The following is a 25,265-nucleotide window of genomic DNA, read 5'->3' as shown; positions in this document are numbered from 1 at the left end:
CCGCCCGTCCTGAGCGCGGCGCTTGCGCTATGTGCACGCCGAGCTGAATGGGAGCCGCCCTGCCTCCCCCGGTACCCGGAAGTGGCGGAGCGGGGCCTGTGGCGGGAGGCGGTGCTGGTCGCCAGCGCTTCACCCACCGGCTGAGGTAAAGGGCGGCAGAGCGCGACCCTGTGCCCCCGCTGGGCGCCCTCTCGTCCTCCTTCCTTTCCTTCTTTCCTCCTTCTCCTTTTCTATGGGCGATTGAGCTCTGTAGCGGAACCACTTCAGCGGGACCGGGTCTCCCCCCGAACCTGGGCGCTGTGAGGCGGGCGGAGGAGTCCCGTGCGTGTGGAGAGGGATCGGGGGGTGTCTGGCGGGCGGGAGCTGCGGGGCTCTGCTGCTTCCCTCAGGAGCCTGGGGCCGGGAGCCGTGCCCCGGGGCGGCGGGCGCTGGAGAGGGCGCTGCTTGGGGCCGGGGAGCGGGGGGGGGCGGGCTGGAGCTGAGGGGGCTCCTCACGACCGGGGGCGGGCAGCGGCTTGGCTGCTCGCTCGTTTTGCATCTGATGTTGGACGTCCCCGACGGGAAGGAGCGCTCCGCGCCGCCCGCCGGTGCCTCCCGTCTCTCGGGCGATGTGAACTTCCATCGCCCGTTACTGGTCTTCAGCGCGCAGCGTTCTGCAGTTTCATGGGATGTCTCTAGGTCTCGGTGTGAGCAGCCTGTGAGCTCTCGTACGAATATCTCAGCATCTTCCAAAAAAACCCGCTGGGTTCTTTTGTTTCTTTTGTTTTATCTTTGGGCAACTCTTGACAATATCAATGTCGCTAGTGCATTGAGGGCGTGCTTTATCACGGTGACCATCGCTGCCTAGCAGATACATGTCTATAGCTCTGTCCTGGTAGTGCTGCGTCTTTTGGGTAAGTTCGGTTTTGCAATCTCTGAAAAGTAAAACTTGTGCAAGAAGGGAACATCTCTTTGTAATGTGGTTATAGACTAAAAGTAGCAGAGTCCTGTCCTGCTTCATGGCTGTTGTGACCACACAGTTGGTACAGGTATGTGTAATCCTAATACAAGATGACTTCCCAGCCTTGTTTTTTGTTACCTCATGAGTATTTCGGCAAATTCTTACCAAGCTTTGTTTGCAAGTCCTGTTTGTGTAAAGTGAGAAGTAGCTTGGATGTAAAGGAGTTCGGTATTCTTTGATTTCACCTTCTAGAAATGGGTGGCAGTGTAGCAAAGGGCTGGAGATGATCTCAGGCTTCTGGCAAATACAATTAGCCTTTCAAAGATGTCATCAGCATCCTCCCACATTGCGCCTAGAGGTGGATTGGTATCGGTTTGTCTACAGAGATGTTTGCAAATAAGAGCTTGTCATGGGTAATTAGAAGCTCTCTGATTCCTGGTCTGGTAGCTAGAATATATGGCTGAAGTACTTGCCCTAAAGTAACAGTGAGGTAATCCTGCATTCCGGTATAGTGTATTGGTGTCACACCCCTCAAGTTTTAGTAAGTCTTTGGTGTCTTTTATTCAGAGTCTTGTCAGGAACAAGTCCACTTGATGTAGGGGAAGCAATATGGGGAACTTCTAATGCACGTATGTATTCATATTGGCTTCAAGATTCATTGAGGCTCTTTTCTGAAAAGAGTGAATCTTTGTTCTTTGTGTCTTTGAACTACGATGAGATTTTCTACCTTCTCTTCAGTTAAAGTCCAGAAACATTGTGCTTTCCAGGATGATGCATCTAAGGCCATTTCCTTAACCATTAGTGTTTACTTATTAGCATAAAATTCCGGAGTTAAATGCAGTAATGTGACCCAACTGTTTTTGTAGAACTGTACTTACTTGGGTTGTTTGGGATTTCTTTGATGGTTGTTTTGGGTTGGCTTGTTTTTTTGCCCTGCTTGAACGTTTGTCTCAACAAAAGCTTTTTCAGCAGTTGAGTGTTGCAGTTTCTGCAGTAACAGGACAGCTATCTGTGCAAACGGATAGCCTAATCAGTAGGAAAAAAGACCATAGGTTTGTGGGGTTTGGTGGAACCCAAAATGAACATAGAACTGAATAATTTAGGAAGCGTTAAATGCAGCTGATAAAAAATTGAAACGAGCTTCACTTAGAAGCTAATGCTTTGTACAGACTGAGTTTTCTGACAAATAATGATTCAAACATTAGGCCTCTTGAATAATCCTGTGTATGAATAACTGTTTGACTCATAGGCGCATAGTTCAATATTGCTTCAGCTACATACGGCCTTTCCTTAACTGGATGGTCAAATACCATGATTTGTGTATCAGGGGCATTTAAAAAGAAAACATTCCTGAAAGACGCGACAGTATGAGCTATCTCAACAGTCAAGGAGAAGAGTGAAAAATCATGATGCAAAAATAAGTTTGTGGTTCGGTACTTTTTTTGTGACTCTGAAGGCATTTATTCATCACATTTCCAAGAAACAAGACCTATTAGCAAGGAGAAGTAAAGCCTGAAATGCTGATAAGGATTTATTTTTTTTCAATAGGCAGCTATTTTAACAGATGATCTGCCTTCTGAAAGGACCGGGAGTGTCTTTATTTCAGAAAATGAAAGTTCAGAGATTTTGTCTCTAGTATATCATGTTTTCTTGATGTATCAAATGACTTGAGTGGGGCTTGCAGAGTTGCTTTTATCTAGGCTTTATTGTGTTGTTTGTGTCTGATTACAAAATGAAACTCAATGCAGATCCTAGAAAAATATGTTACTCCTTTAAACACCAGCAAGGCTTAACAATAAAAGTGTTTAAACCTGAAGTTTCTGAAGAAAATTTCTTATCAGTGTAAATGCAGCCTTAGACCAGTGAAATTTTTACTACAAAAAATGGTAGTATAGTCTCCAAGGTTCTTCTGGCTTATGTTCTTAGCCTCTAACACTCTCAGTTGTTTTCCCTTCATTCCTTGTTTTCTCGACAGAGCCACATTTTCATTTCCTCTGAATCATGCTCAAGCGTACATCTGTAACTCTGATATCATACCTTTTGTAAGGTAATAACATGTTATAGATCTTTAATGTCGCCAGAAGCGTGATAAGGTGTCCTTGTCTTGAGGTTAAATTGTGCATCTGAGTCATCAAGAGGAAGTAGAGGTCTGTATCTTGGGTGGTTCAAGGGTGTAGATTGGGACTGGGGTCTCAAGGGCCAGAGGGAACGGAGAGAAGGTAAAGAGGAACTGCTTGTAATGAAGGTAATTTCTTTGACTTTTTCCTGTGTTATGTTGCATTACTTACATTGCAGTCCAGCTCCTCCTTTGTTAGGAAGTGTGTGGCAGTAACTTCTCTGCTAGGGTTGATTACAAACAGTAGTAACAAATGTGTTGTAGATTTGCATGCTCCATTCAGAACCACTCCTTTTAGTTAAACCAAGGATCTGAAGTTCAGTCCAACGGAATTTTTTATGACCAAGAAAAATACCGAAGTGTTAACATAATGTTGAGCAATTTTGAGGTAGTGTCCACGAATGTCTGGAATACTGGAGAAGAAAGAAATAACATTAATTATGCTCAACAGCAACTGTATGTCCTTGTGACAGGAGATAAGAGTTGAGGCCTTTGCCTTCCCTGTAATGCAGTTAATTGTGAAAACTTTAGAGTGTCTCTGTAGCCTGTTTTGCTGGAAATTCCTTGCTTTGGAAATCAAAGATATTAACAGCTAAAAGTTTTTGAAATTGCTTTTTCAATTTGACAGACACAAGGTCTCTTTTAGGAATGGTCATAAGCAATTCTGGTATTCCAGAAGATGAGAGGTACTGGAGGATTAGATCAGGCACTTTGTGGTGTGTTTCTACTTTTGTGTTGAAAATGACTTTAACAATAGGAGAAGCTTGGATCATTCCGTTTGAGGAATGCAGCGCTGGAAATGTACATGAAAATATGAAGAACTAGAATATTCTAAAGCTCATCCTCACCAATTTTGCTGTAATGGTAGCTTTCCCTTTTTAGCTTTGCTATGATTCATTGACTAAATATGTGGCTTCAAATTATAGCCTTATTTAAACTAAACAGATACCCTGTGCTGATTGGGGTGAAATTCTCTTCTGGACTTTTACCACATTATTAAGTGCATGATGTTGGCTTTAATGCATATTAAAACTTAACTGGCTTGATAGAGACTTGCAAAAACTTACTTATTTTCTTAAGCAAATGAAAGTATTAATTGATATGTAATATAAAAAGAAATATGTCATTAGACTGTTGCCTTTATAAGCTTATTATGTTGGTGCTATTAACAAATATGCTGTAGATCTTAAGAAGGATGGGGTAGGGGAAGGTAACAAAACCCTGAAAAGAGGTTTTAGATGGGTTAGAATTCTTCCATTTTTCTAGTCCTGTTGGAATTACCCTTCTAGGACAGTCAAGTAAAGGTGGCCTCTGATACCTCGTGTTTAAGTTGGCCTAGTGTTATTTCAGATTTACTTGTCTTCAATCTCACTTGAAATACAAGTACCTTAAATTGTGTCTGTTACACTGGCACAAAGAAACCACTGTCTCAGGGGTGCAAATCATATATCACTATATCCTTTAACACACTAATCCCCTGCAGCTGTTGCCACTCATGCCCACAGAATTAATACAGTGCAACTTCGTGAATAAAAGGGTAAAAAGCATTGCATGTCAAACTTTTTTGACTCTGCTTGCCCAGCTTGCCTAACTCTCTTTGCATCTGTAAAACAGGGCTACTGTGAAAAATGCTTTGCTGTGTTTTGTAGATGCTGATGGCTGTCCTTAGTAAATTCTAAGTACTGTGAAGATATATTTCTTGTGCTGCAAAAGGCTTCTGAAAAGTAAAACATTTTAAGGAAACCAGGAAGGAGTCTGAATGTGAAGTCTAAAATTAGTTGATGTGCACCTAGTGACAGCTTCTGCCTCCCACTTAATTAGAGTATTTAATAACTCTAATGCACAGCTGTGTGTTTTCCCATGCATTGAAAAGGAGCTTCTTATAAGAAAGAAATGGAAGTAACTTTGCAGAATTTCTGTCTACAGTGGTGGTGAAGCTGCTGTTTTCCCAAGTTTGCTGTTTTGCATGCTGACCAGTATGGTTTCATTATTACCTTCTACTCTTGTATTTCTCCTTTTTCTCCCAGTGTTCTGTGCACCTGAAGTCAGGCTTGTGCTTCCTCCATGTGCCAAATTACACTGAATAAATATTTCAATTGCTTAAAAGTTTTCTAAATAATTAGAGATCAGAAAATGAGAAGGAATCATTGTAATCGTCGGTTCAGACTACTCTTGACATTAGTAAGAGGGTGGTATCTTATTCACTTCTCTGATTCACAGGCATGTCTGTAACTCAGGACTGGCTGATCTTTAGCAGTCAGGCCTCAGTGTTAGCGTCAGTTCAGGTTCTCCAGTGCAGTGGAGCCTTCTGGTGTTTTGTGTTACCCTGAGTTTGTCTAGTTCTGAATTCCAGCCACTGGCTTGTGTTGTAGCTTTGTCCTCCAGACTGATGATTGTTACCGAACTCTAGTTCCCTATGCAAGGACTTAAACTGATAACAGTCTCCTCTGGGTGTTTCTCATAGACAAAGCTTCTAGAGTATTTTGCAGTAAGGTATTTTCCAACAGATTAGTTGCTGTTGTTGCTGCTCTTATCTCAGGTTCTTAACTGAATTTCAGATATCTTCTAGATACAGTATTGGTCACATACCTTCTAAGTATGAGGGTAACAGGGCTGCCTAACAAAATATTCAGTATTTATCTGGGGAATACATTCACTGTCATGCTTGTGGTGTTATATTAGAATAACCATATTGAAATGATTACTTGCTCTGATTTTTCTCTGATGTTTACTTTGATACCAAGAATTCACCTTTGCTAGAATCTAATCCTCCTATTGCTTGATGGTACCCTGTCTTCAGTTGAATACTGGGACTCATAATCAGTATTAAATGATTTGAAGTAGCATATCTATTTAAGTTGTTGAGTGAAAGCAGTCTTAAAGCTCAGTGGTGTTGAAAGCAAGCAAGTAACGTCTGGATTTCATACCTGGTTAAGATGGAGCAGTGTTATGCTGACTGGCTGGCTGCTGCTGCTGCTGTGACTGTCAGCAAGTTCTTTCTACTATAGGCAATAAAGTGATGGATGCCTGCTTGAACTTCCACCAAGTTGCATGGTGACTGCATAATTTAGAAATCTGTATGTGGCATAAATACATAAAGGTGATGTCTGCATGTTGCTTTGTCAGAAATCCGTCTTCAGGACGAGTGGTCTTGTTCTTTCTAGTTCTTCAGTCATGCGCACCTGAGCAGACCCTACCAGCTATCACCATGTTGCTGCTTGCTGTAATTGGCCTGGGTTTTTCACTGGTAGAGAAGAGGCCATCTGTGTTCTGGTTTCCTCTTTGGAAAGCATGATGTGAGAGTCTTGAGCAATGTACCAGATATATTGTGGTAGATGACATGAGATGAGGTTAGGAAATACATGTTAGTAAAGTCAGAGGTCAGCACCAGCTCTTATGTGTGGGCAGAAAGTTGGTGCTGGGTTTCTTAGGGTGCTGTTCTGGCAAAAATGCTCACTGAGGGGACTTCCTCTATTGTACCAGACTGTGTGGCTGAAACTAATTGCTGGGAGGAAAAAAGGAAGTCTGCACAAGACTGTCTCCCTTAAACTGGCTGTCTAACTTGAGAGGAAAATGGTCACTGTTCTTTTTGTCTGTGCTCCAGATTCATCTTCCCCATGAGCAGCAGTCTCCTGTAGGTTCTCCTGTATGTTGTTTGAGCTTTTATAGATTAAGAATGCTTTACAGTTGCATGGTTGCAATTGCAAAGGTCCTTCAAACTTACCTACTGGTCAGTGATAAGTACGGGAAATGGAGAAGCGGCTTTCAGCTCACTGCTCCATCCTTCTGTATGACCAAGTTCTTGGAGCAAGCTCTCCTTAATGAATGACAAATGAAATGTAATGGGGGAAAAAACTCATTCTCTGAGGGATCATACAGCTTGCCCAGAGATGTGCTGTGGTTTGTCTTGCTGTCTGTGGCTTGCTCAGCCTTCCTTTTGATGAGTAGCCGCTGAAAATGATCCAGCTTGCATAGCAATGTCTTCTGTAAACTCACTATTCAGAGTTCCCTTAAAGAACAATTCTCTAATCTGAGGCTTTTCATGAGGCAGAACTATGTCATATGTTTCTGTGCCGTGATTCATTACTTGCAGTGGAAGTGGCTGCTAAATGCTTCCAACTGTACTGATCTTAATTTGAAATGATTGCTCTTTGTGGCCTTATGCAAGTTCCTGTGCAGTTGTTTAGTGGCAAAAAGCGACTTCACTGGCATTTCTCTGCCCCTTTTGTAATATCTAGGTGGCACGTAAGTGTGTAATTAGAACACTTTGTTCTTGAACAAAAATTGAACTGATATTCTGGGTATAAAGTTTTACAGACTGTTAAAACAAAGGGGATACTTCATTATCCTTCTCCTCTTACTCCCTGTTGATAAGCTGGTAAACTGCTGAATTTAAGCAATGTAAGCAAGCTTAGTCCCGGTGATCTGGATGTACCAAATTCAGTTGAGAGAAAAATCACCTGCAAAGGCATGGAGTTAGGAAGTCAAGAGGCTTTTAATTTGGCAGGAAGGGGAGGAAGTTGACTTCTGTGAGGTTAATGCTGGATTTCTGGCCTGCATCAAGGATGAAAGGAGGAAAAAGAAATCAGAATGAATGATCTTTGGAAATTCATGCATGAGGTCACTGAAACCCAGTGAGGAAAGAGTTGTAAGTGATGTATGTTATTTGGAATCTTGTTAGTTGAACTGAAAAATAGTCGCAATAGTACCAGTTTTACTTTTTTGCCTAAAATGGAAGATAAAAAGTGTGTTCAGACCTTTCTACAGCAAGGATGTGGTTCATTCGAGTGAAGTTAGCAATCTTTTGTCTGAGTAAATGATGCATGTTTAGGAAATCACTATGGTGTGCAGGATTAGATGTTGATGGCAGCGTTTGCACTGGTCAGCTGTAGGCAGTTTCCTTAGAACTGAGTGAGTAAATCCTGTCCCCAGTCTGTACCTCTTGTGAAATTAAGTCAGTTGGGGGAGATGAAAAACAGTGTGGATCTTGGTGTCAGAACCATCTTCCTCCTTGCACCTGTGCACTATTCCTTCTGCCGTAGATCGTGGCTGCTCTGAACTGTCTCTGCTGATTTTAGAAGTGATCAAGCCCTGTTGCTACCTCAGGCTGCCTGTGCAGCTTTAAGGGAGTGTTTATGTGGGAGGATAAATAAATGTTGGTGTAGCCATACAGTGAACCAGGCCAGGGAAATTACCTGGGTTAAAACTAACCTGGGGAAACAAGGAAGTTTGAATTTGGACGCTTACCCAGTTCAGCTTGCTTTGTGGCTATAAGAATGCTTGTGTTACTTTAGCTGGGAGGAAGGGATGGCCTGGGAATAGAAGGAAGAGTGAATATATCGTAGATCCTGTGCAGTTATCAGTTCTATGGGGTAGGCTAAGTATAGCACTGAAGTGTGTTAATAGTGAGTTGATTCTTTAATAACTTGACTGTTACGTAATTTCATTCTCATCCTCCAGAAAATAATATCTCTTGTACACATTTTGTTTTAAACACCTGACTTTGTTCTTTTTTCTCCTTCCCTCTTATTTCTTCTTTTTTAGACAATGGGCACTGCATATTAAGCAGGGGCAGAAGACTGAAGCCCATCTGGGGACAGAATGAGTTTAAAAGATGCTGACAGTGCAGTTTGCCAGGCAAAGACAGCCTACAATCTTCATATTTACCCCCAACTCTCAACAGAAAGTGCTCCCTGCTGCAAAGTGACAGCAACCAAGGACAGCACATCTTCAGATGTCATCAAGGATGTGATTAATATCTTAAACTTGGATGTCTCGAAACATTATGTGCTTGTGGAGGTGAAAGAATCAGGTGGTGAAGAATGGGTACTTGATATCAATGATTCTCCAGTTCATAGGGTTTTACTTTGGCCTCGTCGCGCTCAGGATGAACATCCACAAAAGGATGGGTACTACTTTCTTTTGCAAGAGAGGAACACTGACGGGAGCATCAAATATGTCCAGATGCAGTTGCTTTCCAAGGAGGCAGATGCTCGGCGTTTGGTTGAAAGGGGGTTTCTTCCATGGCATCAGGAGGACTTTGATGACTTGTGCAATCTTCCCAACCTGACAGAGACAACGCTCCTAGAGGATCTCAAGTGCCGCTTTCTAAAACACAAAATTTACACTTACGCAGGAAGTATCCTGATTGCAATTAACCCCTTCAAGTTCCTGCCCATTTATAATCCTAAATATGTCAAGATGTATGAGAATCATCAACTTGGGAAGTTGGAGCCTCATATTTTTGCCATTGCTGATGTGGCTTATCACACAATGCTTAAAAAGCATGTTAATCAGTGTATAGTTATATCGGGTGAAAGTGGGTCTGGGAAAACTCAAAGCACAAACTTCTTAATTCACTGCCTCACTGCACTGAGCCAGAAAGGGTACGCAAGTGGTGTGGAGAGAACTATTCTAGGAGCTGGGCCAGTTCTGGAGGTAAACTTCTTCTGCTAAAACTGCCTTCTGCAAAGATGTTTCTTGAAAACTTCAAATAGCTGCTGTTGAATGTTTGTTGGTCACCCAAGGTTTAGACTTTAAATATCACTGGGCTGCACTGGTGTTTGGCTGTGTTGCTTGACTGCTTCTAATTGATTTTCCTTAATTCATCCTTCCGTTCAGTTGACTTCCTGTTGCTTTTAACTTATATTTGACTTAACTTTCCACTACTAAGAACTGATATTCTGGGACAGAGGTTACCTGTGTTTTCCCTCTTAAAGTTTTGATGGCATTTGAATCAAATCATAAGTAAATGTTTTCATAAAAAGGACGTTTCCACTTAAACATGAACTGCTCAGTGTAGTCGTGCCTTTATGTGCAAGTATGTCCTGCAGCATTTTTATGGACTCACTTTTTGAGGGAGTTATTTCCTTCCTACAACTGTTTGTTTTCAAGAGAACAACATTCTTAGTTGGGAAGAAAATGTGAGTTGGTTTTGGCTTGTAATTACTACAGCATTTCTAACAGAAAGCAAAACTAAACATGTGAGAAGGAGGGGGTACAGCTGGTCTTGCATTAGGTTACGAACATAGACTGATCTTTTAGACTTCAGACTTTCCCTTTTGTGCTCTCATCTGAAAGGAAAAACTCTGAATGCTTGGATGGATGTAATGGTCACCTGTAATAAAACCTTCCACAGCAAGGAGTTTGAATGCAGCTGTTGTCACATGTTAGATTATTTAAGTGTATAAATTACAACACTTTCATTAAAAAAAACCACTGTTTTTTCTAAGCATTTAGATAAAATGTGAAAAAGTAATAGAAGTTAAACTTTAAAATGCTTATAAATGAGTTGAAAGTTTATCTGTAAAGAATGAGGAATACACACAAGTTCTTTTTTTGCCTTGCTTTCTGCTGCTTGAAAGAAGAAGTAAAATTGTTTGAGGTTTGGTTGCTGGAGTTCAAGTTTGCAGCTCTACACAGAAAACAGGAAGGGGTCACTGTGGAAAGCACTGATCAGCTGATCTTTCTGCCTTTGATAAAATTAACTGTTTCACATCCTAGTCTCCGGATGTGATACAGCTGTGTCAAACCAGGAAGAGACAGAAAATCTTGTGTTGCAGTTTGTCCATTGAATGAGAAATGCACATATCCCCAGACTGAAAATCAAAATTAGTAACTTGCTGGAGTCATGGCTGGGTGTATGAAGACAGACTGAGAAAGCTGTGGGTGCCAGAGAGGGACTCTTCATCGGGGACTGTAGCGACAGAACAAGGGGTAATGGGTTTAAACTGAAACAGGGAAGGTTCGGGTTAGATATAAGGAAGATGTTCTTCCCTCTGAGGGTGCTGAGGTGCTGGAACAGGTTGCCAAAAGAAGCGGTAAATGCTCTGTCCCTGGCAGTGTTCAAGGCCAGGTTGGACAGAGCCTTGGGTGTCACGGGCTAGTGTGAGGTATCCCTGCCCTTGGCAGGGGGGTTGGAACTGGATGATTTTAAGGTCCTTTCCAACCCAAACCATTCTATGATTCTATGTTGTGTATGTTTAGGAATGTTCATGAAGAGATACTGGTGATTTTCTGCACTAGGATTGGTTGTCATAAGTACTACAACTTCTTCAGACTTCCCCTCAGCATTCAGTAATGCATTTCATAAGAAAATAGTCTTGCTAGCTGGAAATACGATGATTGAAAGCTCAGCTCTCAAACTTGCCAAATGGATTCTAACATGGGCTGTTAGAGTACATGTTGTTGAAAATGTGAGGCTCTCTTCTGAAGTCTGGTAGTGGGAAGAGACTTCCCTGTTCACGTAACTAGTGCACATCAAAAAGTGATGGAGCATAGAGAAGTGAAATCAAGCGATCCTACTTGGATACAGCAGAGTGATTCAGCTGACAGGGAAACTTCCATGTGTTCCGATCGTTGATGCTCCTGTGCAAATACAGTCACTAAGTAGAATTTACAAAGCCAAACCCAAGTCACATCTTGATCTCGGGGAGGGATGCGCGGGAAGCATACTCTGCTTTGTGGAAGTCAAACTGATGACAAACTCTTCTGTTAGACTTTTGTCACTTCTAAATCCAACTGTGGTGACTCATTTGGATTTTTACTTAAGGGAACTAAAGTGGTGCAAGGGAATTCTTCTTAAATGGATGTTTCAGGGGTATTTTTGCATGGAGGGTTTTGTAGTGCTTGAAGTGCTGGGGATTGGAATGGTATGTTTCATTCTGAAGTTTTGAGGCTTTATGAGAGATGAAAATTTACTCTTGACTGAAGCCTGTTCCTCTGACTTCTACATCATAAAAAGCCAGTTGCAATTTGTCTCAAAACTTCCCCTTTTTAGTGACCTCTTATTTTCCTTAGACCTAAGTAAAGTATATCTACTTATAGGCTGACCTTTCGTAAAAGATCAAGTAGCTAAAGCTAACACTTCCAGCACAGAAAGGTGAGCACTATTAGTGTATTATGGAGGTGGATTTAGACTTTTATCTGCACATAGTGAACTTAGGAATGTATTTCTTAAGGAATCCTGTTTCTGAGTTGGCCAACTAATCTGTATTCAAATCTGTAAGTAACTTGAAGAGAAGCCATTGTTAATAGTTTAGCTGGTTGTTCCATGGACAGTGATGCTTCAGCACAGCCTACAGATGTGGTCTATTCTGGTTTTCAACTGCTCATGTGACATACAGTTGCCTTGGCTCTATAGGAATTGCTGTCAGACTTTGGTTGTAATTGTTTCTCCAGGTTGTCATAAATCATCTCAAATGATGAGCAGTTGCTTTAAAACTGGCAGGAAGATAAAGATAGGCTCTGTTTTCAGATATTCCTGACTTTTTCATCCTCTTCTAAATATAGTGCTTAAAGTCTAGTTCCCTGACTTGGAGTTTTGCCTTCTGGTGTTAACCGTTCAGTTCAGTTTACTCGAAGTCCTAAGAAGGAATTTACATTTGGGAGCTAATATTTGGGTAAAATTTGGAATAATGAATCAAACCTTTGTTTTTTGAAGTCTCAAATGAGAGAACTGAACCTTACCATACACACTTCAGAAGCTTCCAAGAAACTTGTATTTTCCTTTCATCAAGGAAAATGGCTTAAAATGCATGTTTCAAGTGTAAAATGCAGTGTGCAGTCTAAGACTGAACTTACTTTGGAGATTTAAATTAACTGATTAGATTCGTCAAGCCAATTACTTTAGTAAATGGCTGCAAATGGAGCAAGGGGGTGGGAGCATGTGGCAAGCGACATATAAGAGGGAATTGGAGGTTCCTCTTCTGGCAGCAAAGCTCCTATTGGCTTCTGCTTGTCGTTAACTGTAACCCTTAGTATCCTGGGTTTATGACAGACGTTACTTTCTTAGCATGCTGAAAGTTCATTTCCATCTGCAGTGGAAGCTGAGGAGAGGAGGGACAAGTGGAAATACTGGCATTGTCTTAACTTTTACATGTAGTATTTTAATAGGCATTCCTTTTTTCTCTTTGGGTATGTTCTTAAAGATTTCCTAATGGCACTGAACCATTCTTTGGAAAGAATTAAGACCCAAATAAAATGGAAAGTCCAACAGGAAGCATTCATTAAGTGTTCTTCTAAAGAAGGCAGCTGTAAATCTGGATGTTGTAAGCATAATCAGGTGGGGACGAGATTTTCTAGCATTCAACGTAAAAGCTTGTTAAATTGTAGAAAGTAAACCTTTCTGCTTTACCTTTCTATGGAAAACAGAGTAAAACAGTCTGCTGTCAGCTCTGTTTTCTTTATTACAGTCCTGTTGTGCTTGTGGTTTTGGTATAAGATAGACTTAAGCTGAATGATGCTTCAACTCTGGTTTTCATTTGGATTTACCATAGAAGTCTGCATATATATTTAGTGGGTGTAGGCTGTTCTATTTAAGGGAAAGTAGTTGTTTTGAGGCTATTATCTGCCTGTGTTTGTTTTAAGAATCATAGAGGAGGAATGGAACTTCCTTTTTCCAGTTGGTTGGATGTTACTAAGCTTTTTTGGTAGAGATTTGTTGCACACTTCTCCCTGCTGCACACATCTCGGGGGGGGGGGGGGGGGGGGGGCGGGGCACGGGATCACCTTGTCCTTCATGCAGTTGTATCATGTGGATTGCTCAGACTTCCCCAGGGCATCTTACAACATGCAGGGTTGCAAAGTTACCCTGAACACTGCAACTTCTGTGTGGATGAGCAGATATTTTGCAGCATGTTTAAGACTGCTACTAAACTGAGTTCAACTCTGAAGCAGTCATTTCCTCTTCTATGGTGTGCAATTTGAGTCTTGGAGGTCATTTGGCACGTTGAAAGAAGGGCTGTGCAGTGGCTTTTCTGCCATGGATTGGGATGGTTTGCATAGGAACTCTGATGGCTTTCACATTTTGGCAGTTCTTGTGAATGAATGGAGTGAGATTTTTAGTTGTGTTCCTGAGCTCCATGATAGGAGCATGTGTGTGGTTTAGGGTTTTCATTTTACAGCAAATAAAAGGAGAATTTGGCATTTTCTTGAATACTTTCAAAGCTGTCACTGTTGTAGGAGTTGCAAGTAGCAGACTTCAGTTTATGCCTCTTGCATTCCAAGGTAAGAGGGGTGGGTTGGATGACTTCCTGACTCCCGGAATAGGCTCTCCCAAATCTTATTGCTGCTGGCCTTGGGCTGCTATTTTTGACTCACTCTCTTTTATGTAAGCCTAGTGTTCTGCAATGGAGAGATTTAAATGTAGCTTCTCATTCTTACCTGTCTCCTCATGGACTCACATGGGAAAATAGTAAATGGGTTTGGTTATAGAAATTATTATTTCTCTTTAGCTGAAATTCTCTTATCCCTCACATCTTCTGAATTTATTCTGTAAAGGCATATGTGGCTCTGTAAAGGCAAACCAGGGAGATACTCCATTTGAATCTGAGCTGTGTATATAGAGTACCTGGCTAGAATTAGCTGTGAAAGATGCTTTCTATGCAGACCAATAGCTAGGTAATATGGGAGCTTCATTCTTACCTGTAATCCTTTTATTCTCGTAGGATAAAGCTGCAGTAGGGAGAAGATATTTAACCACTATCAAACCAAACCATTTAACACATTAAATTTTGGCACTTCTCTGATTTTAGGCAGGAATGTCACTTCTTATAAAGTTAACTTTTCAAAGTATATTGAAGAGTGTGGTAGCAGTGATTAGAGTTTAAAGTTAAATGTTACCCCCCAAAAAATTCCCCACCCAAAATGTTAAGCAACTTGGAATGCTCTTTGAAGAGTTGTAGATGTCAAAGGCTCTTATGAGAAAACCATTCAGTACATGAAAACTTTCCTAAAACTGTTAATATTAGATCAGCTTATAAGAATTTGCTGTATGCTTTGACTAAATACCAGACACATGAGATCATAAGAGCCTTTAGTTTTAAACTGTATTCATTACTTACATGAGTAATCACTAAGAAAAGTTTTTCAGGAAGCCTGGGCTTGGGATTTCTTAACTCTATAATGCCAAATGTTTATTATTAAAACCTAATGTAGCAAATTTAGTTATACTGGTTGCTATGTCTAGCAAACTGAGAGTTAACTGGTGCCTTCAGTTCAAACAACTTTCTAACAAGAAGCTTTTTCTGGAATCACTTTGCACATGCACTGTTCTGCAGCCTGGCAAGGTTCACTACAACAGGTTTCTTGCCACATTACCTGGGAAGTTGGTGTTCTTCAGAGAGCCACAGCTGGGAGGAACTGGGTTTTGATTTGCAAAGCAGAATATTTGCTGTGCTGATGTTACAGGACTTCCACTTTTGGTTTGGGGATGGTTGGTAACTGTAAGGAATTGACTTGGATTTTATGCATACATTAATATGCATGTGTATGCAAAATGGGCTCTAAAAACCACATCTGGCTTATAACTTGCTGGATAGTAGCTGTAAAAAGATATTGATGATTCTGGTCGATGCTTTGAAAGTGTGATTGGGGATAGATGCTGTTTGCATCATGTCACATGTAGCCTGGTCTCTAGAAAGTAGAAGGTTGAACTGGCCCTCAGTCATCTATAAGCAGTGCTGGACACAAATTGTGTCTTTAGAAACCCACTGACTTTCCTGAAGTTACAGCGGAAAAGCACCCTGTGGGTTTTCACCCTGCACAGGAAGAGCTCCTTTAGCTCTTTCCTCTAAGTCAGAAATAGCAGTTGTCTGAAGAACTCTGGCCGTTCTCCCAGTTCATAAGAAGTTTCTCAGGTTGCCTGAACACTGGGCAGCCCCCAGTAGAAATCTACTTGTAATAGAGCTCTGAGAACCTGTTTTAGTAATAGTGATCCAGGATCATGCAGCCCTTAAGGTAGTCTGGGAAAAGACCCACAAACCAAAATGCCCCCCCAGAAAGGGAAGAGTTTCAATAAACAGACTTCTGACTGTCATGAAAACAGTACTCCCCAGCATATACACCATAGTGGGGCAGTTCTGTGTGCAAGAGTTCAGTTCAGTGTTGTGTACAGTATTCATGTCCGTCATTCTCCGGATGTGTGTGTGGAGGAAGAGGGTGGCATTTTTCTGAAATCATTCCATGAATGTTCTATATTAGGGGCAGCGGATTTCCTAATGGAGGCCTTCATTACTTGGAGCTTGAAGAGGAAATATCTGCGGCAGGAATTGCTGGTGATAGTCTGCACCGAGCAGTGTAGTTTTCCAGACAACTGTATTTTACACAGGCTTTCTTCTCAATATGCTGGATTGCCTCCTGCATGTTAGAAGGATCACAAGTTTCTCTGAAGCTAAGAATGCATAGTGAAGAGTTGATAAAGTTAAGGACATTCCTAGTAACTAATTCTATTGGACTGTTGCATTTAATAAGTTATCCTTACAGTTCTTAAATGCGGCTCATGCGAAGGATATTGTTTTGTGTATACTAGCAACTATCATGATGCAGGCAGAAGTATTAAAGATGCACAGTTAGGATCTGCGCCATCCCTGTTTTTTCCCCTGTCCTAATGCCTCATAGTGAAACTCCATTTTTCAGTAGTGCATAGCGGAGTTAACTGGCCAGTGCATGATGTGGTTCTGTAAACCAAAGGCTTTCTGTTTGTCTTCTTCCTGTTTCTTGGAATACACAACTTTGAAAACTTTAGAAATGAGATCGTGTGCCCTCCTCACTTAAAGAAAAACTGTGTTCATTGTGAAGTTTTTGAGTGGGAGCAATGCATTAGGGAATAGGATGTAGTTTGTAGACTGGGAGAGGCAATGTCATGGTAATTGTGCTGTCATCTTCCCACTGAATAGCCTCTCTAAGGTCATAATTGTTATTATTGAGGGTGATTTACACACTCCAGCTGGGATTACCTTTCCTGTACTCTGAGAAATAGCTAAATGTGTTATTCCCCTCCCTCAGTCCACCAAATATTGTTGCATGGGGCAAATAATAAATGTATATAGAGCTCTAAGGAATAGTGGAGGCTTCTTAAACTGCCTTTTTGGTGTTTGTATGCTACCATGGCCTTAGTATTTCATGTTTATTCTGCAAGCTAACAGGAGGCTGAACAATGAACAGAAAAGCTGTGTGTTAGCATATTTTGCTTAACTGAAAATTAAGTCTTCTTGCTTTATTACAGGCATTTGGAAATGCAAAAACAGCACACAACAATAACTCCAGTCGTTTTGGGAAGTTTATTCAAGTCAACTATTTAGAGAATGGTATTGTTCGAGGGTAAGTACAGTCTGAAGTGGTGCTGGGGTTGATCTCTGTGCATTTAGGAACTGGTGAAGACTGTTGTATATAGAATGCTGCCTTGCTGAGGTGGTTCTCTTGTGAGAATAGCTTGCTGCTGAGGAGTTTTCCAGGCTCTCAGAATAGTGTTGTGGAATAGTCAGGTGATGGCTAATGTTCTTACCTTGCTGTATGACCGTATCAGGTTAAGAAGTCAACTGCTGCTGCATCTTTGCCTTCATGCTAAATGAAGGCTTTTTTCACAACATCCATTGTCATTTCCATTTTGCAATTAAAACCAGAAGATCTGCATTTTTAAGAGGAACTGGGAGAAGTGAAATAGATTTGAGGAAGCCATTGTAAAGAACAATCTGAACACCAGTTATAAAAGAGATTACATAATTATGGTTTTATTTGACTTAGTTGAAATGTGTGCTTCTCGCTGAAGGTCAAACATGAAATATTCTATACTTACATTTTTTAAATATATGATAGTCACATTTGAGTCTTAAAATTCTATTAATGTTTTTTACCCCACTGTCAAGATGTACCTGGGCTAGTCCAGATGCAAGGCTGTAATACCTGCTATTGCTATGGAATTCTGCCTGAAGTGGAAGCTTGCTGTGCTCTGGAGTGCCACTAGCTATCACTGATTTGTGTGCTCTGGTGTGTCTTTCTTTTGGGTCATCTTGGTGTTTGCAGTTTACCAAATGGCAGTACCAGAAGTGACTGGCAACCCTGTACCACAGTTGCTTTGAACTAGGCACAATTTGGATATGTTTGTTTTGTCTTCAGCCTGAGAAAAACCTGCTTCAACTTTGACCTCATTTATTGTATCCCATGTCAAGGAGTTTAGGTTATCATTTAGGAGGTTACTTTGTCAACCTGTAGGGTTTCTGGCTGGCTTCCATTTTAGGCTGACGTATATACTGTCATAAACCATCTAATATTTGTTAGATGGAGAATCAGTTATCGAGTGTATTTCTGGGGTCTCGTAGCCTTTGCATTCCTTGTCAGATAACTGTTAATCTCGGAGTAGATAACATATTGTTAGCACTCTACATGTTTCTGCAACCAGTTTTTCATCAGAGCATTCCTAGCTTTGTCTGCCTTTCCCCAGTTATGACTACTGAACCCAAGCACCCAAAATAGGTGTTTCTCTTTGTTCTTGTTACAGTATTCTGCATATTGAAATTCTTGGTTTAGATTGAAGATAGTCACTAAGCTATTCTCTTGTATGCTTTAGCGCAGACTGCATTATTTGAACTCTCTTGGCAGTTGCTGTGTGATGTTTTGGGAGGTCTTTTCTTTCACCCTCATGCTGCTTTTTCATGTTTTGTGGCTCTTTAGGGCTGTTGTTGAAAAATACCTGCTTGAAAAATCTCGCCTGGTTTCTCAAGAAAAAGATGAAAGGTAAGAGATCAAGACAATTTGCTAACACAATTACAATCCATGCAAGAGCTTAAGATCATCTAAAGTACATAAATTAAAGACAAATTATTCTGTGTTCATGAAAGAGAGATTTACTGCCTTTGTAGGAACTACCATGTCTTTTATTATTTGCTACTTGGAGTCAATGAGGAAGAGCGTAAAGAATTTCACCTCAAGCAACCTGAAGATTATTTCTACCTCAATCAGGTAATCTGTGGCAGGAATTTATCCATGCATTGATAAGTGTTGTCTGTCTGTTGTGTTAAAGGTGAAAGACAGCAGAACATATTATGCTTGTTTTCTTTGTGATGTTTGGGCTTCATTCTTTGCCTTTAAGTATGGATCTCTCTTCCCAGCATAACTTGAAAATTGAAGACGGGGAAGATCTCCGACATGACTTCGAAAGATTAAAACAAGCCATGGAGATGGTTGGCTTCCTTTCAGCAACAAAAAAACAGTATGTAGAATCGTTTAAGCTTTTGTTACTGCTGGCTAGTTAATGTTGGGGTCACATTTAGTCCATTGGGAAGCCGGGTGAGCTGAGTTGGAACTAGATGATCTTAAGGTTCTTTCCAACCCAAACTATTCCATGATTCTATGAGTAATTGAGGACTTGCAGACAAATTCTTGAAAGCAAACCTGTTGTAATGAACTTGTAATTAAAAACTCTTATAAAATTCTATTTTTCTTCCTTAGGATTTTTGCAATACTTTCAGCTATTCTTTATTTGGGCAACGTTACATACAAGAAGAAAGCTACAGGTCGTGATGAAGGGTTGGAAGTGGGACCTCCAGAAGTGTTGGACATTCTTTCCCAGCTTTTGAAAGTAGAGTATTTCTCTCTAGCTCTCATGTTTGATCCACCTTTGTATCATGCTCTGCCTCAGCATTTTACTTGGATATCTTGGTGGCTAGTTTGCTGTATCTAGGTCTGGTTTATGGTACTTCCAGAAAGCTTATGGGGAGGGGAAATGGATGAAATTGGTGAAATTGTTGGGACTAGGGATGGGATATAGCCCATAGCATGGAAACAGAGTTTGTTTACTTGCTTATCATAGAGCTGAGCAGGAATGAATTTAGTGGAGATGGGTTCTTTGCCACCATAGGGAAACTTCTGAATGAATCTAAGCTGAGAATAACTAAAGATGTTGAAGGACTTGTAAAGCTATTGATGAATGATAAATGTAGCTGTTGTCAAAAGGCTTGGGCTTCTCTGAGGAAACTGTGTCCACTGTTGCTATCACAGTGCTCACTGGGAGTTTGTGGGTGACAATAACTCTTGTTCTTGCTTATTTTTAAAGGTTAAACGGGAAATTCTAGTAGAGGTGCTAACAAAAAGAAAAACTGTGACTGCTAACGATAAGCTTATTTTGCCATATAGTCTCAATGAGGTGAGTAAAAGAACAGTAGTAGAATGGTCTTAACTAACTGCAGTTACGATGTTTGGATTAAAAAAACTAAGGTGGTACACCCTCACATTTAGTGAGGGCCATTTGGAAAGTCAGAAGTTAGCTTTAAAGGTAAATGTTGGTTTTCTTTGTCTCTGCTAGGACTGCAACCTTTGAGTTGATACTGGTCTCAACTAGAAATGCTTTTTTAACCCAAGAACACTGTTTCACTTGCAGGCAATAACAGCTCGTGATTCAATGGCAAAGTCCTTATACAGTGCTTTGTTTGATTGGATTGTCCTGCGAATTAATCATGCACTCCTTAATAAGAAGGACATGGAAGAATCTGTTACAGTAAGTTTCTCACAAAAGCCAGTCTTTGTGGGCAGTTGTGTACTTGGCGCTAACAGACGATGCTATAGATGGTGTGTTCAGATACCTGGGATAAATTTTGTTTCTTCTGAAGTCCATGGTTGTATCTAATCGTATGGTTCTGCCATAGATGTAACTGTGAAAGTGCTTTTCATAACGGTTAACTGCGGGTGAAGTCACTGCATGACAGATTGCTTAACTAGGTTTCCACATCTTCTTTTAGTGTTTGTCCATTGGTGTACTTGATATTTTTGGATTTGAAGACTTTGAAACCAACAGTTTTGAACAGTTCTGTATAAATTATGCAAATGAACAGCTTCAGTATTATTTCAATCAGCACATTTTCAAATTGGAACAGGTAAGAAATAAAAGTTGCTGAAACAAAACCTGTTTTTTATCATATATTATGCAAACTTACAAGTTATGCAAAACCACAAGGCATAATTTTTATAACTGCTTGAATATAGCTCCAAAAGACTTCTTTTTAATTTGCTTCATTACTGCTTATTGTTGTTTGAAGGTTGTAGCTTTGCTGTATTTAGTGCTCTACATGTCCTAATGACAGCAGGGTCTTTCTTCAGAGGGCTAGTATGATATTTCTGCATAACTGTAAGAAACTTAAAAAGACCTTCAGGTGATAGCAGACTGAAATCAGATGGAACTGCAAACTTTGAAAGTCTGTAGCTGAGGTGTTTGTTCCAGGTTTTTGTTTTGTTTTCATGGTCCAGAAACAATTTCTTTTATTTTTGTTACTTTCTAAATATTTAATAATTAATTATTAAATATTTATTGCTGGTTATTAAATATCTTTGTTGCCTCTTTGACCTGACTGCGTTTAAGGGATGCAACTGAATGCTGATATTGGCAGTAGTTCTGAAATCCTGATACTACTGGAGGATGTTGATTTAGTTGCTTGCAGATGGTATCATCTTCTTACAGAGCCCGTTGAGTGCTGCAGGCTCTAACAGGTCCTGTTTCTTGCCTGAGGTTTGGGGTTTTTTTGCACTAGACTTGGGTTTTTCTGTCTGGTTTGTGCTAAAAGGTTCTTCTCAGGTCACTCAGCTGAAAGAAGGAAGTCATTCTGTGCGCCTTGGTATTTTGTCAGCAGCATGTAGATAACTTTAAACAAGCATTTTAAAGAGGAGAAAATGACCAAACATGCAAACTTGGTATGTAAACATAACGTTGAGGTCCCTGTTTTGTAACTCGGGACAGAAGTGGCTATCCAGGCTAACTAGGATAAATAGTGACACTGTTTTCTTTTTTATAATGCCCTGGTTTTTCCAAAGAAGCTTAATCCCTGAATGATCCACTTCCTGTATCTCTTGCAGCCTGAGGGCCCCCAGGAGTGATGGCTATATCTTTTTAAAGAAAGGCTTTTTTGTGTGTGGAAAATGGCATTTGGGGTCTGTAATTCAGCATGCACACTGAGCAGCCTGTCATTAGGCAGACTGTGTAGTCCATTTCTTATCATCATCGTATAGAATAGTGAGCGCTGCTCTTTGTCTATTGTTAAACACAAAACTTAGTTAATTTTCTGTCTGACTTTTTTTTTTACATTAGTACCTTATAATTTTCTTTTTCCAATGGGAATTTGCAGCATTAGGAACACCAGATATTTTGGTTCCATATCATAATGGGAAGCTTGTCCTGTCAAGCATTTGATACATTGTCATTTCAGCATAAGAGCTTCATATTCTCTTCTCAAAGAGAGCTCCAAGTATTCTGAACCTAAGCAGTACACGTTGCCTCCTTAGGGAAGTTTTGCTGCTGGTGTTGTGTGGGGCTGATCTGCCTCTTTTGAAACTTCTGTTCTTTTGTCTCAAAGTGCAGTTTAGCAATTCTGGAACCTGCTGTTAAATACTCATCGTTTCTCATAATGGAAGAAAGATGGAAGAGAAAAATAGACTTAAATTCCTCCAATATGTATCTATCTATGGTTTAATGATGTAGACATCATGTTTGCCTCCAAGTTTGTAGACTGCTGGTTGCTGGGAACGCACAGCAAAACATTCTTTTGGCTGTTTTGATTGTTAAATAGTTTGAATCCAAGCATCTGCTGTTGAGTGTCCTGCCTCCATGGACCTTTGATCTGCCCCAGTATTCCTGCTGTTCTGTTCTTATTTATAAATCTTCCTTGTTTTTGTTTCTGCTGCCTGAACTAACAAATTCAACTTGCCAAGGATGTATTTTAAGTGCTTAGACCAAAAGACACGAAAGGTCAGGGTACTATACTGATGAGGGACTTCTCTTGAGCTACACAGGAGGAATATAAGAGTGAAGGGATCACTTGGCACAATATTGACTATACTGATAATGTGGCCTGCATTCACTTAATCAGCAAGAAGCCCACTGGCCTCTTCTATCTTCTGGATGAAGAAAGCAAGTAAGCAACAAATGTCTTCTGAAAACAACTGTGTGGCAGGGAGGAGGGAAGGACTGTGAAAGAGAACAGAAACAGCACTCTAAAACGGGGAGGAATGTTGTGGGAAGCAAAGAGTCATCTTGGTGACTATTACCCATGCTCTAGTTTGTTTTTAATGACTCCAGTATGGTGGTGATATAAATTGATGCTAAAATTGAACTTTGGCTCAAGCAAACTTAGAAACGTTCACTTTGTGTTTTACCATGGCATTCCAGTTAAAGTAAAATGGATGTCTGTAAGTCTTTGGAACATTAAGTAGCAAATATGGTTAATAGTTAATGTGGTGCTAAGCATACTTGACTAGTGAAGTGGGAAGAAGCATTGACGCACTTGAAACCTCAGAATATTCTGCAGTGAGTGGAGCTGCTTGGCTTTGGTCCAGAAATTAGGCCCACCTCTAAGATTCAAAGCAGGGGTGTAAGTCTCCATTAAAGTGTAGAGGCCTTGGACAATACCATACTTTCCCCAAGGATCAATAGGTGTTTGTCACCTTGCACCTCAGTAAATGTAATAGCTGACTTACTCTGTTTTGTGTTCCTAGTTTTCCACATGCCACAAACCAAACTCTCCTTGCAAAATTCAAACAGCAGCATGAGGAGAACAAGTTTTTTGTTGGAACCCCAGTGATGGAGCCTGCTTTTATTATTCGACACTTTGCTGGGAAAGTGAAATACCAGATAAAAGTAGGTGATAGATCTGATGAGCCCCAAAAAAACAAAAAAGTCCGTGTTTTCTGATGGTTTTTGTCAGGGTGTAGAAAACTTGCTGGGGTTGCACTGTATCAGGTGTGTCCGCAGATGCACTTTGGGTTTGGGTTTTTGGTACCCTTTGGGGGATAATGCTCACTATAGTCAGAACTATTCAGAATAGTGGATTATTTATATTTTTGGGTCACAACACAGCTTTCCTGAGAGCTTGTGGCTCAATGTGCCTGTTTTGCAGGATTTCAGAGAGAAAAATATGGATTACATGAGACCAGATATTGTTGCTTTACTACGAAGCAGTGACAGCGCTTATGTTCGGGAGCTGATCGGAATGGACCCCGTGGCTGTGTTCCGCTGGGCTGTTCTGCGAGCAGCTATTCAAGCAATGGCTGTCTTTGCAGAAGCTGGACGCCAGAGAGCTCAGAAGACTGCAGGTATTGGATGAAAAATGCTGTGGAAACACTTTCAAATCCCATACAATTGGCTAGTGCTTGTTTACAGAACTAGTTTATGGCAAAACTGGTACGAAGGGCAAAACTGACTTCAAAAATGGCTTAACATTCACACACTAAAGAGATTGGTCACTCTTATCAGAGATCATTCAGGCTTCCTGCTCCAATAAGTGCACAGCCTGCTGGCTGTGCCAAGTTTAAAGTCCTATTTGTAAAAGCTGGGGAAGATAGTAGTAGTTCTAGCATGGCTTCTTGTCTTAGCACTGGTTTTGATCTTCTTGGTCCTCCCTGAAGTTCCAAATGAGTACTCAGGATTAAAGACTGATTTTGAAGCAGCTGCAATTTGCTTTCTAGTAGTAGGGAGTTTGAGAAACAAAGTAGTCTAGCCCAACAGCCGAAGTACTATACCCAAATTCCAGGCCCTTGGATAGCTATTGTGCTTGTTGCAGTGGGTGATTTGGGGTTTTTTTGGTCTGTTATGCTCATATCTTTGTCAAAATCCAACCTGTTGATTATTTCATAACAGGAGTGGTACGTCAAGGACCCGGAATTCCCCTTGGAGAGCTCCAGAGGTCAAATACACCAGTAGAAAAAGTCTATCGGTGAGAAAAATACTTAACCCCTGTCAGGGGAAAAAACCTGAATTGCCAAGTCACAGTTTCATGTATCAGATGTCAACTTGATCTTTCCACAAGGACAGCAAGTTTTATTTCTGTCTTATTTCAGTGCTATAAAAGCAATACTCTGGCTTATTTAATGTAAGACCCAGCAATTCCAAGTGTTGGTGGCATAGCTCCAGTTCCATTTACCACTGGGTATTTGAGTTCCCTGTCTGTGCATGGTATATGTTGGTTTTAGCATCGTGTATTCCTCTGCAACCAGTCTGTGTCCCTGAAGCATTTGTAGGAGCATTGATGTTTTTCACAACCTTTAGGAGGCAGGGCAAGCCCTGCAGAACTGCCTCCTCATGTTGCTCTGTACAGGCGTATTTTGCCTTCCTATGGAGTGTTTAGGTTTTATACATGTTCCTTTTACAGCTGCTCAGTGCTTGATTTCTCATTTGATTGTTCTGAGGATTTCGATATAAATGCTTTTGAAGACATCATTTCTATATATGAAAACAAGAAGTAAGTAAGAAGTAGGCTTGCTCTTACATGCCAGGGAGGCACGTTTCCTGGGCAGACACCTTCTGAGCACGCTCTGTGTAAAACTGAAGCCATGAAGCAGTAACGTAAAACAGTGGCTTCCTGCTGCTTCATAATTACTTCAGCCTGAACAGTCTCTGTCACTTGTGGCAACTTAACAACTAAACATATGATTTGGGTGAAAGAATTGGCT

The 25,265-nt window shown here is 40.7% G+C and overlaps 1 protein-coding gene across 7 annotated transcripts in view; it reads left to right on the top strand.

Annotated features, from left to right (window-relative positions):
- Nucleotides 1-25,265, top strand: part of MYO9B (myosin IXB) — a 42,009-nt gene continuing 16,744 nt past the window's right edge. For 6 of the 7 annotated variants that reach the window (XM_061466859.1, XM_061466858.1, XM_061466856.1 and 3 more), the window contains exons 1-14: nt 1-145; nt 8,601-9,494; nt 17,062-17,156; nt 18,507-18,569; nt 18,695-18,794; nt 18,944-19,044; nt 19,284-19,413; nt 19,888-19,977; nt 20,212-20,328; nt 20,570-20,704; nt 22,611-22,732; nt 23,313-23,454; nt 23,714-23,909; nt 24,454-24,529. In XM_061466859.1, the coding sequence (XP_061322843.1) occupies nt 8,658-9,494; nt 17,062-17,156; nt 18,507-18,569; nt 18,695-18,794; nt 18,944-19,044; nt 19,284-19,413; nt 19,888-19,977; nt 20,212-20,328; nt 20,570-20,704; nt 22,611-22,732; nt 23,313-23,454; nt 23,714-23,909; nt 24,454-24,529 (2,204 nt within the window). In that variant the 5' untranslated portion in view covers nt 1-145; nt 8,601-8,657. Of the gene's footprint in view, nt 146-8,600; nt 9,495-17,061; nt 17,157-18,506; nt 18,570-18,694; nt 18,795-18,943; nt 19,045-19,283; nt 19,414-19,887; nt 19,978-20,211; nt 20,329-20,569; nt 20,705-22,610; nt 22,733-23,312; nt 23,455-23,713; nt 23,910-24,453; nt 24,530-24,964; nt 25,055-25,265 lie in introns of all 7 variants that reach the window. The other variant, XM_061466857.1, reaches the window with a different exon arrangement.

The sequence above is a fragment of the Pezoporus flaviventris genome, unplaced genomic scaffold, assembly GCF_033815535.1.
Source record: "Pezoporus flaviventris isolate CSIRO_AGI_PZ_B2104156 unplaced genomic scaffold, CSIRO_AGI_Pfla_v1 ptg000043l, whole genome shotgun sequence".
NCBI lineage: Eukaryota > Metazoa > Chordata > Aves > Psittaciformes > Psittacidae > Pezoporus > Pezoporus flaviventris.
This window is presented reverse-complemented; position numbering and strand designations above follow the sequence as displayed.